We start from the raw sequence: 15,148 nt of genomic DNA on the forward strand, positions 1-15,148 counted from the left end.
TCTACCTTATTAGTGATTTTGGCATATCCTTAAATGATACCCATTGATAATACCTTAATTAGTAAGTTCCTTGGATCATGTAATTTGGTCCAGTTTTTTAATTCATTTAACTTCGGGCTTTGATGAATTTACAAATCGTTTCTCACTAATTATACATAATTGGAAAAATGATTTTATGTACATAAACAGTCTACTCCATGTGCAAACAGATGTCTATATACATCTGTCTTTACAGAGATACATGAACATAAACTGCATAACATACTCATCCTCAGGCTGTTTAAGCAGTTAGTACAATCCAAATGGCTGTCAAAGTTCAAAACTTATTGTTCCTGTATATAATTCTAAAATGTAATAATGTTCCATTCAAATCACTTTTTTAGGTGATTGGGATATTAATAATCCTTCATCTTCCAATGTGATTTATGATGAACAGTCACCATTTCCCTCATCTTTACATTCTGCTTCCACATTTGAAGAGTGTCATGTACCAGTAACTGAAGAATCTCTAACAAGAGTTCAGATATGTGAAAAGGCAGAAGAATTAAAGGACACTGTACCTGAAAAAAATAGCACTTTAAATGAAAATCAGCCTGAAATAAAGCATCAGAATCTTCTCCAGAAAAATGTGAACAAGAGGGATTCAACCAATAGTCCTGGGCACAGTAACAAGAAAAATCTGAAAGTAGAAAATGGTGTTAAACGAAGAGGTAGATCTGCTAGTCCCAAAAAGTCAGCTAATCATCAGTTAGAGGAACACTTGGGAAAAAATCCCAGTCCTCTGAAAAATGATCCCAAAAGGCAACCCAGAGATCGATCACTGAGCCCCAGGAAAGGGGAGAATAAAAGTAGACCAATCGACACCAAGGCAGGTTCTGGACAGAATCATTGCAGAAAAAGCAGAGGACGATCTTCTAGCCCAAAGCAGCAGCAAAAACTTGAAGGAGGCAAAGACTCATCCAGTGCTAGCGCCAAATTATTAGAGGGTGAGAGTCGAAGAACAGCGGGCCATGCTAGCGACAATGCTGAACAGATCCCAGATGGAAAAGAAAAACCAGGTGTCAACAGGAAAGAACTGAAGCAGAGTCTGTTGGAAAAAAATAGAACAAGGTCTCCAGAGAAAAAAAGCAGGAGAATGGATGAGAAGTCCCTTCCATCCAAAAAGAATAGTAACACTACAGTTAGGGTAGGATCTGAAAGAGAAAAAGGAAGGAAAGCAACCATGGGAGAGACACGTCCTAATAAAGAGAAAATAGGAGAAAATGTCCAAATATCAGAGAAGAAGCTCAAGCAGGAACCTGAAGATCACAAAGGGAAAGCTCTAGAAGCAGCTGACAAATGCAAAGACAGTGGAAGGGTCAAACCTGAAAGTAGCTCTCCAATTAAGAAAGCACCAATAACTCCAGGGCCCTGGAAAGTGCCAAGTGCAAACAAAGTCACGGGCACTACTGGCATGGCTGAGAAACGGCTGTGACCTTTGGTGAAAAACAAATTGAAACAGCATTTTATCCCGCTCCCCACCTCAAAAGTTTTTTGTTTTTTTGTTTTTTTCCTTCAGGAATTCTGAAATACCTAAATACATTTTAATTTGAGCATCGAGCTACCTAGGCTGCGTGAAGGGCCTCTAGGATTGCTAAGAACCAGCCGTCCCTGGCTGCCCTCCCTCATGCTCAGGAAGGAGCTGCATCTGTGCACTCCTCTGACACGATCTGCTCAGGCTGCCTGGCTCGTCTCCATGAGTGTCTGAACAAATGATATATGTTGATATTAACAACGTGGTCACAATTCACTTTGTATTTGTGCCAAGTTATCTGCTGTATCATGTCTGTTTTATCTTTCTCATTCAGATATTTTCACAGTAATGAAAAAGTTAGGTTTGGCTTGGAAGTTGATGTTCTCAATAGCATGTTGCATGTTTACAGAGAGAAATATTTGAATCCTTGCAGAAGAGATTGTTAGTTTATCATTAAAGATGGCAGTTGCCTCTTGTAACATCTACCAATGATATCCCAGTTTAAAAATAAAACTCCAAAACATCACTACTGTTAGGGAAAAAAAGTCAGATATTAATGTTTTCTTATTACCTTATGACTTTATTTTGGCTGGATATGTGTTTCAAATAACTGTTAAAGATAGTACCGACGTAAATTGAATGTTCAAAACAAGGAAGTTCTCTAAGCAAAAGAGTTCAGCTCCTGTGTTATCCAACCCTGATGTAGTTACAGCATCTCAGGTCGTCGTTGTTTTCCCCCCACAAAAAAGCATGTGGAAATACTGCTTATTGCTTTTCAAAGAAAACTAGCAACTATCTATTTCTGGATATTTGGGTTGTATCTACTACTCAAGTCATTAGTCTTTAACACATAATATATATTTGAAGAGTCAAAATACTAGATTGTGCAAAGGATGTAATTAGGAAACCAGTTTCACAGTCTCTACCAGATAAAGTACCAGCTCATCTGGCAGACGTGCAAGTTCAGGTGTTTCAAAGAACCCGAGCGGGGCCTGCCCAGCAAGTCAGGACAAATATGGAAGATAGTACGTGCTGGGTCCTAATTTTAACTTTTAGCTGCATTAATATATTTAAAAACAAGAAAGGGAGACTAAGGGAGTTTTACAAGTTTGCTTGACTTGTAAAACTTCTCAAAGTTCTTTTTAAAAAGTCTAAAGATGTTTGCTGGAAGTTAGAGATGATTTTTTTTTAACTCCAAAAAAATAGCACCAAGTTTTTCAGTCCCCTGAAGCAGCAGTCAGTAGCATCTATAAATACAGGCACATTCTCAGAATAAAACATTCATGGAGTATTTGAACACACTTGTTTTGTCACCCCGAGTTCATCTTGTTGTGAAACACATTATGTCCAGGCCCTTCCCTCTGTGAGTATGACTGTGAAACTCTTTAATATAAGAATTGTATCCACCCCTGTAGATAACACATGCTTCCCAGAGTGAGCTTTGAAATCCCCTCATCCAGAACTATATTCACCATCTATTGTAACTACTTGAATAGAGCAAAATTAGGAGACTTGATAAATGCTAAGAATTTAGTACCACAGAAATGATTTATTTTCCCTATAGTCCACAATTAGTGATAAAAATCCTATTTTTATTGTTAACTGTGACATAACTTTGATGTCATATGTTGTCAGTCTGATGTGGCTCCTCCTAAGTAACTTGTCACTGTACTGATTATATACTGACTTAGCAATGTGGCCTTGGAATGCTGAGCAAAATATGGATGTACTGGTTGTAAATGTTTATATATGTACAGTACCTTTATATATACACGAGGTTCTGACTAGAGAAAGAGATCTGTAAATTGCTCGTTATTTTTTATATAGATATTAAAAAACAAAAAAACAGTTCACGGCCTGCATTTCTTTGACTATCAGCTTTGTTTAATGTTGTTTGTTTGTGGAGCTAGTTCCTATCATGGTTGGAATCCTCGGATTTTGTCCCAAGTAATAAACCTTTAGAAATTGTACGATCACATAACTGTAATTCCAGGACCTCAGGAGGCTGAGGTAAGAGGATCGTAAGTTCAAAACCAGCTTCAGCCACTTAGCAAGGCTCTAAACAACTTAGTGAGATCCTGTCTCAAAAAAAAAAAAAAAGTTTTTTAAAGGGCTGGGAATGTGGCTTAGTGGTTAAACACCCCTAGGTTCAATCCCCAGTACCAAAAAAAAAAATATGTGTCTTTACCTGTATAGTTAAAATTTTATCCATATATAAAATGTGTATTAAATAACAGTATAATGGTATGTTCATTTTTCATATTTCATTGTAAAGAATATAGATAGCTTTGCATAAATAATTTGCTACTAACAAATCCTTTCGTCTACTATCAGGGAGAAAAGACAGTTTGTTTCATTAGAAATTCAGTTACTAGACATTTGTAAGTCCAGTTTCATCAGACTATGGCAATTCACATTAGTCTTATAGGTCATTTTATTTACTTCTAAACTTACTTTCAGAATGAAGTGTTTTGGTTTCATTTCACTTAACCCTTAGTATGAATAATGCCTTAAGTCTACTCCAAGACCCTGTTAACTTAGTACTCTTGAGGAGAATAATTCCTACCTGCCACTGCATGAACTCACACTAAAAATAAAACGTAATACCCTAATTTCCCTCCCCACCTCCAGACCTGTCACAGCAAAATAGTCTCATCTTACTGGTCACCCAGCTTGGCATCTCACTGGTTGAGACCAGATGAAGATCCTGTAGCATTGTCTTCTCATATGGTCACATCCATCCTGTGGATCAAGCAGCTCTGAACAGGTTCAACTCCTATTTCAGGCATCTTGGACTCAGAAAAGCATTTGGTGTTTTATTTTTGAGATTATCTTGCTGTTAAAAAAGGGAGTAGGTGGGTGTAGGAGAACATGCCTGTAATCCCAGTGACTCGGGAGGCTGAGGCAGGAAGATTCCAAGTTCAAGGCCAGCCTGGGCAATCAAGATCCTGTTGCAAAGCAAAAATTACAAAGGGCCGGGGATGTGGCTCAGTGGTAGAATACCCCTGGGTTCATTGTCCAGAACCACAAAAAAGTACTAAGATACCATCATGTAGAAGTTAAAAGCCACAAACTTTTAAAACACGAGGACACAAGAAGGGCTTCATATGTCTACTACCCAGAGAGAGCTGGGTTTTAAGAAAGCAGGGAGACGACAGATTGAATTGTACGGCATTCTGCCTACCGACTTCCCACAAACGTGTAAGACCTTAGCCCACAGTGTGCTCTTGGGACTAAGGAACACTGGCATAACACAGACTTGTTACCAAATGTGACATTCCAGTTTGGTAGGAGGAATACATCAGAGTGACTTTTTATATCATCAAGGCATGCTTCAATGCCTAAAAGCTGTCTCTCCTTTTTAAACAGTTATAGGTTTGTTTATTTAGGTAGCCCTTCTGGTTGTGCTATTAAGAGTTTATCAGCAATATAATGACTTGTTTAAAGCATGCCGTAACCACACAAAGTCTAGAATCTTTAGGTAAGCTGAATTAGTTTAAGAAATCCACTAACCAAGATATGTTTTTAGTGTTGTCATGCAAGTAACATTAAGTATAAAAAAGGAATATGAAAGCTTATAAAGAGTTGGAGTTCAACTGAAAACTCAATCTTACTTATACATCAAAAATATGAAAACAGACAAATGCTTTAATTTAGCCTTAATCTATTTTAACAAAAAAAATCTGGTGGCTGCCTATCTTACAATATTTACAATAAAACCACACAGAACAATTAGCAAATTCAAAAATCAAGAAGCTTATTCTGTCCTTAGTAAAGAACAACCATTTGTCAACTTGGGTAATACCCACAGCTTATTGGTTCTGAATATTCTGCAGGAAAGGTATAGAACCACTGCACACTTGTGATATTCAAACTACATGGGCACCAATAACTGTATGAAGCAAAAGATAAATTTACAAGACAATACATGTATAAATTAGATTAGGCTTCACTTAATATTCCCAAATCACACAGTACATTTGGGAGCAAGACCTATCTGGACTGTTATGAGTATGCTCACCTAAAAATTTTCCAAAAATGCATTTAGTTAATTTGAAAGGTTATTTTTACAGTGCAGAAATCCATTCACCTCTAAATACAATGAGCCAAAAGTAAAGATATAAACCCATATGTTTATACTTCATGAAACATCCTGGCATTTATAATTTTTTACCTATCCCTGAAAGTCAAGAAAAATCATACTCCAATTAGGCAAGTATTTGGTTACTAAACTTTTCAAGTGTTTATATTATACATGGGCCAGAATTTTATTTAGTAAGTCTGTAGATCAGACCTCCATAACAATTTTAGGAGGGATAATTTTTCCCACTACAACAGCAGATTGAAATACTAAGTTGATAGAAGTTTTCTTATACTTTTATGGTTCTTTCTATTCCAATTAAATGTTTGAATAATTTAACATAATTCTAGTTTTATATCTTGGTTTAATTTCTCAGTAATGTAATTATTACCAAACTCTCATTCCTTTTGGACTTAAAAGCACCAGTTCCTAGAAATTATATAGGGATAAATTAAGAACTGAGGGTTGGAGAACCACGAATTATAACTCTAACATGATAATGGAAAAAAGTCACATGACTGGAGGTCCATTGTTCATTCATCCTGTACATGTCTATTGAGCACCTATCCTAGGGTCATATGTGTTCTGGGAACCTAGGAGTAAAACAAGAAAAATTCCCTGCTTTTGAGAGGCTTACACTCTAGTGAAAAAAACATGCGTAAGTAGGCAAATAGAATTGTGATAAAGATCATGACGGAGGTCAACAGGGTGATAAAACTGATAACTATTTCACTATTATCAGAAGGCCCCTCAAAGGAGTTGTGAGTTGAAAGAGAAGCAGTAGCCAGCCAAGGGTGCACCTAAGAAAATATATTCCAGGTAGAAGAAACAAGTTTGCAAGCTGGGCTTGACGGCTGAGGCGAGAGGACTGCACGTTCACAGCTACCTCAGCAACTTAGAGGCCCTAAGCAACTTAAAAACACCTTCTTAAAATCAAAAGGGCTGGGCATGTAGCTCAGTGGGAGAACGTCCCTGGGTTCAATCCTCACTACCAAAAAAAAAAAAAAAAAAAGAAGAAGAAAGAAAGAAACACCATCTTGCAAAAGCCTGATCACAAGGAAGAACCTGGTACGTTACATTGTGCTGATAATGAGCTAGGTAGACTCATGGGAAGCGGCAGAGAGAGACCCAAATCTACAAGCATGACCAGCCATGCTTGTCCTTTTAGGTAGATGAACAAAACCTTCAGCATATGTACAGATGACCTAGAACAAAACCATCATCAATTTAAATGTCACCAGATTCAAAGACTTACATAATATTCCCACAACTGACTTATGGCTAGCCTGCTTAACCAAAAAGAACCCTGTGAACCTCAAATACCAAATGATTGTCATGGGATTTAATTTTCAAAGAAGCTTCCCAGAGAACCTATACATTTATTGCCAGGAAAATCATATATATAGTCAGAGAACTCAATATCACTTCTGAGGGGTTAGGGCCATACACATCCTGCCTTTGGGTAAGTTTACCTTTCATGTTCTTAAAAAGTTGGCATGTCCCTTGCTTCTGATACATCCTGGAATTCTTTTCAGCAGCCAGCCAAGGGTAATATAAGCAGGTCAAGTGTAAGCAGTGTAAGATAAGGAGGCCAAGTGGAGGTGCCATTTCCCCCTTGGAAGGACCTCCTTTGATGGAAGGTAAAGAGAAGTGAGGCTATAAATGAAGGAGGTAAAGTTGGATGGGAAGCAGGCCTGATAGGGAAGGGCCTTGGAGGCAACCACACGGAAGCCAGGAAAGGTTTAAACAGAACGAGGCAAGTATATTTCCATGTTTCAGGCTCACTCAGGACTGGGGAGAACTGATCATGGTAGGCAGTGATGGAAACAGAGCAGGCGAGTGTGAAGGAGGCTTAATCTAGTGGAGATGAGAATGCAAATGTGACTTGACTTGGATCAGATAAGGAGCCTTTGACTTGAGCAACTGGGTAAACTGTATCACTTAAAGTGGGGAAAACATATGCTCTCCTCCTTAAAACAAATGAAACAAATGTGAAAAAATGAATGTTGGACAACAGGCAGCACAGGGTAATGGAATTAAGGCTTGCCCCGTGACTGCTCCAGACAACTGCCCAGCGGCAGGTCCTCACCTGCAGTTTGGAAACAGGACCCAAACAGAACCAAGTAGGCTTGCTGAGTTGATAAGTCAGAATTGAGAATTTGGGCCAGGGTAGCGAGAAAGAGCACTGGAAAGAAAGCAGCTTCAGCTGGAGAGCTTCAGGGACATGCAGAGGGCTTTCAAGTCGTAACTGAGGACTGACCAGCCCAAGCATGAGAAGAAGTACTCAAAGACAAAGAATCGCCAAAAAGCAGCAGAGGGGAAGACTGCTGAAGTTCACACAAAACATGTTCCCACAGCCAAAGTGGAAAAATCTCATAATGAACAAGATGAGGTACAATATTCAGCAGGATATTGCCTCAGCAGGGAGAAAAGCAGCCCTAAAGACTGCTGTGGCCCATCCTATAGAGCTTATAAAAGCAAGCCTTGAAATGATCAAGCTGTTCCCAAATAACTGCTTTCCAAAATAAAATTCAAGAATATTTAAAAGATTACAAACACACACACACACACACACACAAACACATAATCACACACACAATGTAAAATTCACCGCCAATAAAAAATTACCAGGCAAATTAAAAAAAAAAAAATATGACCCAGATGAGGATAATTTTTTTTAAAAAGCCCCAAAATGATCTTTAATATCCTTGTGTACTACTCTGATTATGAACAGATTATGTGAAAGAAGACATAGAAAAAAATATATGAAGGGACAGGCTTGGGATATAGTTCAGTTGGGTAGAGTTCTTGCCTTGGAAGCACAAGGCCCTGCACCGCAAAAAGAATCACTGAAAAACATATGAAGGAGAGATGTAGAAGATGCTTTTTTAAAAAATATTAAAACTTTCACAGATGAAAATTACATTGGATAGAATTAGCAAATCAGAGCAAAATAACAGGGTTAGAGAATATGAAGGTACAACAAAAGAAACCATGCTAAATTAAAAAGACTGGGGGGGAAAATGAGCATCAGTGAGCAGAAAGATACTTCAAGCAGTCTGATGTATATGAAAATTCAAGTCCCAGAAGGAGGTGAATAAGAGTGAAGTATAAAAAAAAAAATTTAAATGCCAAAAATTTTCCAAATTTGATCATGTGAAAATTTAAAACAATATGAAAACTATAAACCCAAAGATTCAGTAAGTCCAACGACCTAAACACAAAAACCATAAAGAAAACTATACCAAATACACATTATAATTAAATTGCACAAATTCAATAGTAAAGATAAAAATTTGAAGAGCAGCCAGTTAAAAAAAGGAACAAAAGTAAAAGTGAATTTAAAAAAACACAAAGTAAAAAATGAAGCAAACTTCTTCTCAGAAATGACAAAATCCAGGAAAAAAGGGACAACCCTATTTTTAAACCTATAATTTTATACCCAGCAAAAGTAGATTTTTAATGTAAAGATTAAAAGTACTTCTCAACAGAGTGAGCCTATGTACTTTGGTTATCTTCAAAATGACAGTTAACCATTAATAGATTCTAAATGATGACACTGACATTTCAGAAGATGTAGTACCTTTTTGAGAAGAATGGACTGGGCTTGGGGAAGAGGGGAACCATGACTAGGTAAGAATAGAATCAGAAGAAACTTGTTTAAAAAAAAAAAAGTATCAACTTAGACTAGGGTAGTGGCAGTGGGAATGGAGGAAAGTGGATATATTGAAAAATATCCAAAAGATAATTATTCAGACTTGGTGAGTGAATGTGAGGTCTGAGGAAGAAATCAAAGTTCCCAAGTTTCTGATATGATCAACTATTAATTACACATTAATTATCCACCTGAAAAATAACTGAAACCAATTATATACCAACAAAATCATAGCTGAAGGAACCCACAATGCAAAAGTTGCAGATTAAAATAGCAATTTCTTTGGTAGGGGAAAAAGATAAAGGCATCAACTTTATTCATCTGGTATCTGTACTGAGCTCAATCTTGATTTGGAGACAGTTACTGTTTTCTCTCAAGAAAAGCCAGGTTTCTATGAACTCTCTGTTGAGACCCTGAAGTACCTCTACAGAACAGTCCCTTCTACAGATTAATCACTGTAATGAGCTTTACCATGAAAAAAGTTACAATTCCCAGGAGTATTCATAATGGCTGCAAATTTTTGGTGATCTACTTCTAGTTCACCAACCTTGTTTCATGTTTCAATTGTCAGTGAAATTTTAAACGAATTTTAGTAATAATAAACGTCTACTGTGGATTTACTAAGGGCTAAATTCTTTATACCATGCTAAGAACCTTACAAGATAATCTCATTTAACTGTAACAATCCTGTTAGGTAGTTATTATGTTTAACAGGTGAGGAAATTGAAATACAAAGAGGTTAATTTGCCTGAGATTATGAAGCTAATAATCAGCAGGTACAAGGATTTGAACCCAGAAAGAGGATTTAAACCCAGAAAGATCTGACCTCAATTCCTGGACTCTTGAGAAATTTATCTTGAATCCTCACACAAATCTTCCCACATACAGAATACGTGTAACCAATATACCGATTGTAAACTAGTACATGCTTTACAAGTAATAATCAAGTTTCACAAAACCTCATCATTAAAATGTTCAGGCTTTCAATCTGCTTCAAGAGAGTCTTCAAAGCAGGTAACTTAATGAGCAAGAATGCACCTGTATGTAATAGGGAATATTGATAAGAGAACCCACAGAATCAAGCAGGCATAGCTTGTTGATCACAGACACCAAAGACCTGAAAGTGTACTGAGGACTGGACATGTAAAGTTGCACAACATCAGCACAGGATCCAGGCTGGATGGACGTGATGAATACACGAACTTACTGAATATGCTGAAGTACTGAGCATATTGTGTGAATGACTTTTTCACCAACAGCTGTAGTTATTAGGATAATTCAAAATCATAAACTAATTAAAAATTTCTCCACAATTGAGTAGCTCTCAGTTCAAATGTCATTTTTTCCTTCAATCACAAAAGAGCCTAGAAACCAAACTTCTCCAGTAAAGTTCTTTTATTTGGATTCAACCTAAAATATTTGTTTGACCTCTGCGATAGAGAAATCTCCAATTCTAAAGACTGTAATAGAAAAGTACTGAATTTGCATATTTCTAGTAAAAGATATTTGCTTCATGCTTTGGGGATCTATATAGTTACCCAAAAGACTATTTCCAGTAAATTTAACTATCACAGTACTGAAGTGCCCAGAATAAATTTTGCCTAACTTAGAAAATTGTCCTTGTGTTACCATAACACACACAGTCTGTAGTCTGTTGACTATTCATATTGTTTGAAAACCACAAAAGTGCAGGTGCTCAGCACGCTGCACACACAGGCGGGAAGGACTTGTTCCTTGGGGAACACCCTTTGTTCAACTGGGCAGAGCTGAGAGCACCTGTGCCTGTGGCCGCGCAGGTGGGTGTCGAACTGGCTTCTGCAGTCATCTCTTTCCTCCATGGGTGAGTACTAATGCCTGCCAGGGAGAGTCCTGGCATGTGACTCAGCTTATGACTTAATTTTCCACAGCTAAAAAAAAAAAAGAAAAGCACCAAAAAAGTTAGTTTCAAGACAGATGGGAAGCAGAGGTTTACTCACTGACTAGAAACAAAGAACCTTTCCATAAGAAGAAAAAATACCAACTCTGGAAACAGCAACCATAGAACATCACAATAAAAAACATTAAAAATTCTAGGATTAAAAATGACACACTGCAGCTGGGTGCAGTGGTGCACACCTGTAATCCCAGTGGCTCAGGAGGCTGAGGCAGGAGGCTCGTGAGTTCAAAGCCAGCCTCAGCAAAAGCAAGGCACTAAACAACTCAGTTAGACCCTGTTTCTAAATAAAACACAAAAGAGAATTGGGGATGTGGCCCAGTGGCTGAGTGCCCCTAAGTTCAATACCCGGCGCGTGCGCGCGCACACACACACACACACACACACACACACACAAAATGACACATTGCAGTTCATGTGTTGTTGGTTCTCATTTATTCTACCCCATTATATCTACCTCAATCAGAAAAAGCCCATTACCTAGCCTATGCTATTAAACTGACATGAAACTTGAGTTTTGGATCAGACAAGAGTCGTCTATTGTACTTGTGTAAAATGAGGAAACCTAAGCTGAGAAACCTGCAGGCCGCCAAGCAGAATACCTGCTTCTTTACCTCAAGAGTTACCCTGGGGATGCTGAGTGCGCTCACCCCTGACACTGGCAGACAGACTCCTGACAACGAGCCCACCCGCCCCGCCCTCCCAATTCTCCCAACCCCCCTCCCCGGAACTGACTCCGCACATCCTCACTGGGGCTCCCCAGCTTCTTTGGAGGCTGGTGCAGGCATTTTGAATTATTCCTGAGGGTGTGACCACCATCATCGGAAGGGTGGCTCCCTTCCTGAGACGCCTACAGGAGACTGGAGGCCCTTTGACAGGTACCTCTATTTACTCACTTACATTCTACACCCTTCCCCATCCTCCTTGTTCACCACTAGAAATTCTGTAAATAATAATCAAACTCATCATGTTTATTACAATACTGTTAAAGTCTTTATAGGGGCTATCTGGTTCAGGGCTGCATTTTCTTTGTATTGGATGCTGCTAATGTTGATGTCCCCTTCAAAGGAGAGGTACTGGAAGAGTGCAGGGTCACAATAAGACTGCAGGGAGGAAACTTCAGTACCTCATATCTTCACTGCTAGAAGGGAATATACAGAAATAATATGAAAAAACAGGGGAAGAAAGTATCCCTAACAAACCAAGAGGCTATTTTGATAGAATCCAATGGCAGTAGAAATGACAGAAAAAGAGTTTAGAATCTGCATAATTAAAATTATTTGTGAAGCAAAAGATGAGATAAGAGAGCATATGCAGGCAATGCATGATCACTCCAATAAAGTTAAAAGAGCAAATGCAGGAAGCAAAAGAACACCTCAATAAAGAGAGATTCTGAAAAAAAAAAAAAAAAGAGAGAGAGAGAGAGAGAAATCCTTGAAATGAAAGAAACAATAAACCAAATTAAAAACTCAACAGAAAGAATCACCAACAGAATAGATCTCAGGGAAGACAGAATCTCAGACAATGAAGACAAAATATTTAATCTTGAAAATAAAGTTGACAAAACTGAGAAGATGGTAAGAAATCATGAATGGGACCTCCAAGAATTATGGGATATCATGGAAAGACCAAATTTAAGAATTATTGGGATTAAGGAAGACACAGAGATACAAACCAAAGGAATGAACAACCTGTTCAATGAAATGATATCAGAAAATTTTCCAAACCTGAAAAATGAAATGGAAAATCAAATATAAGAGGCTTACAGAACACCAGGTACACAAAATCACAACAGATCCACACCAAGGCACATTATAATGAAAATACCTCACATACAAGATAAAGATAGGATTCTAAAGGCTGCAAGAGAAAAGCATCAGATTACTTATAAGGTGAAACCAATATGGATGTTAGCAGATTTCTCAGCCCAGACCCTAAAAGCAAGAAGGGTCTGGAACAATGTATTTCAAACTCTGAAAGAACATGGATGTCAACCAAGAATCCTATACCCAGCAAAACTAACCTTCAGATTTGATGAGGAAATAAAATCTTTCCACAATAAACAAAAGTTAGAAGAATTTACAAATAGAAAGTCTGCACTAGAGAACATTCTCAGCAAAATATTTTGTGAGGATGAAGTGAAAAACAACAATACAAGTCAACAAAGGGAGGAACTACCCTAAAGGAAAAACCCGTCAAAGGAGAAACCAAGTCAAGATAAAAACCAAAAATAAGTCAAAATGACCAGGAATACAAATCATATCACAATAATAACCCTGAATGTTAATGGCCTAAACTCAATAATCAAAAGACATAGACTGGCAAATTGAATTAAAAAGAAAGACCCAACAATATGCTACCTTCAAGAGACTCAGCTCATTGAAAAAGACATCCACAGACTAAAGGTGAAAGGATGGGGAAAAAACAAACCATGCACATGGACTCAGTAAAAAGCAGGGTCTCCATCTTCAAGTCAGATAAAGTGGACTTCAAACCTAAGTTAGTGAGAAGGGATAAAGAAGGACATTTCATGCTGCTTAAGCGAATCATAAATCAGCAAGACATAATGATTTTAAATATTTATGCCCCAAACAATGGAGCATGTATGTACATCAAACAAATTCTTCTCAATTTTAAGAATCAAATAGACCAAAAACACAATAATAGTGGGGACCTTAACACACCGTTCTCACCACTGGATAGATCCTCCAAACAAAAACTGAACAAAGAAACTATAAAACTAAATAATACAATCAATGATATAGACTTAATGGATATTTACAGAGTATTTCACCCATCATCGAGTGAATATACTTTCTTCTCAGCAGTTCATGGATCCTTCTCCAAAATAGACCATATGTTATGCCACAAAGAAGCCATTAGTAAATACAAAAAAAATAGAGATACTATCTTGTATCCTATCATACCATAATGAAATGTAATTAGAAATCAATGATAAAAAAAATAGAAACTACTCCAACACCTGGAGATTAAATAATATGCTACTGAATGATGCAATGATAACAGAAGACATCAGGGAAGAAATAAAAAGATTCTTAGAGGTAAATGAGAACAATGACATAACATACCAAAATCTCTGGGACACTCTGAATGCAGTACTAAGAGGAAAGTTCATTGCATTGAGTTCATACATTAAAAAAATTAAAAATCAATAACTAAATAACCTAACATTACATCTCAAAGCCCTAGTAAAAACAAGATGTATCCCATTTGTTTACAATAAAAATAAATTTAAAAAAAAGTTAATGAAAAAATAAATAAATAAAAGTTAAAAAAAAAGCACTAGAAAAAGAAGAACAGATCAACACCAAAAATAGCAGAAGACAGGAAATAACTAAAATCAGAGCTGAAATCAGTGAAATTGAAACAAGAGAAACAATTCAAAAAATTGAAAAAAAGTTGGTTCTTTGAAAAAGTAAACAAAATTGATAAACCCTTAGCCACACTAAAGAGAAGGAGAGAGAAAACTCAAATTACTAGAATTCGTGTGAAAAAGGAAAGGTCATGACAGACATCATTGAAATACATAACATAATTAGAAGCTACTTTGAAATCTACACTCCAACAAAATAGAAAATATTGAAGACATTGACAAATTTTTAGAGGCATATGATCCACCCAAACTGAATCAGGAAGACACACACAATTTAAACAGGTCAATTTCAAGCACCGAAATAGAAGCCATCAAAAGCCTACCAACCAAGAAGAGCCCAGGACCAGATGGATTCTCAGCCGAATTCTACAAGACCTTTAAAGAAAAACTGATACCAATACTCCTCAAACTATTCCAGGAAATAGAAAAGGAGGGAATCCTTCCAAACTCATTCTATGAGGCTAGTATCACTCTGATACCAAAACCAGACCAAGATTCATCAAGGAAAGAGAACTTTAGACCAATATCCCTGATGAACACAGATGCAAAAATCCTTAACAAAATACTGGCAA

The 15,148-nt window shown here is 37.2% G+C and overlaps 2 protein-coding genes and 1 long non-coding RNA gene across 9 annotated transcripts in view; 1 reads left to right on the forward strand and 2 right to left on the reverse strand.

Annotated features, from left to right (window-relative positions):
- Positions 1-3,364, forward strand: part of MAGI3 (membrane associated guanylate kinase, WW and PDZ domain containing 3) — a 272,231-nt gene extending 268,867 nt beyond the window's left edge. For 2 of the 3 annotated variants that reach the window (XM_079135146.1, XM_079135147.1), the window contains one exon: positions 384-3,364. In XM_079135146.1, the coding sequence (XP_078991272.1) occupies positions 384-1,474 (1,091 nt within the window). In that variant the 3' untranslated portion in view covers positions 1,475-3,364. The remainder of the gene's footprint in view (positions 1-383) is intronic. The other variant, XM_079135148.1, reaches the window with a different exon arrangement.
- LOC306658791 lies at positions 1,829-4,179 on the reverse strand. The gene is made up of 2 exons (XR_013763147.1): positions 2,506-4,179; positions 1,829-2,459 (listed from the first exon to the last, which is right to left on the reverse strand). It is a non-coding gene; the product is annotated as an uncharacterized lncRNA (long non-coding RNA).
- A 29-nt stretch (positions 4,180-4,208) lies between these two features.
- Positions 4,209-15,148, reverse strand: part of PHTF1 (putative homeodomain transcription factor 1) — a 53,604-nt gene continuing 42,664 nt past the window's right edge. For all 5 annotated transcript variants that reach the window (XM_079135374.1, XM_079135372.1, XM_079135373.1 and 2 more), the window contains one exon: positions 4,209-11,156. In XM_079135374.1, the coding sequence (XP_078991500.1) occupies positions 11,136-11,156 (21 nt within the window). In that variant the 3' untranslated portion in view covers positions 4,209-11,135. The remainder of the gene's footprint in view (positions 11,157-15,148) is intronic.

This window comes from Sciurus vulgaris, assembly GCF_902686455.1.
Source record: "Sciurus vulgaris genome assembly, chromosome: 1".
Taxonomy (NCBI): domain Eukaryota; kingdom Metazoa; phylum Chordata; class Mammalia; order Rodentia; family Sciuridae; genus Sciurus; species Sciurus vulgaris.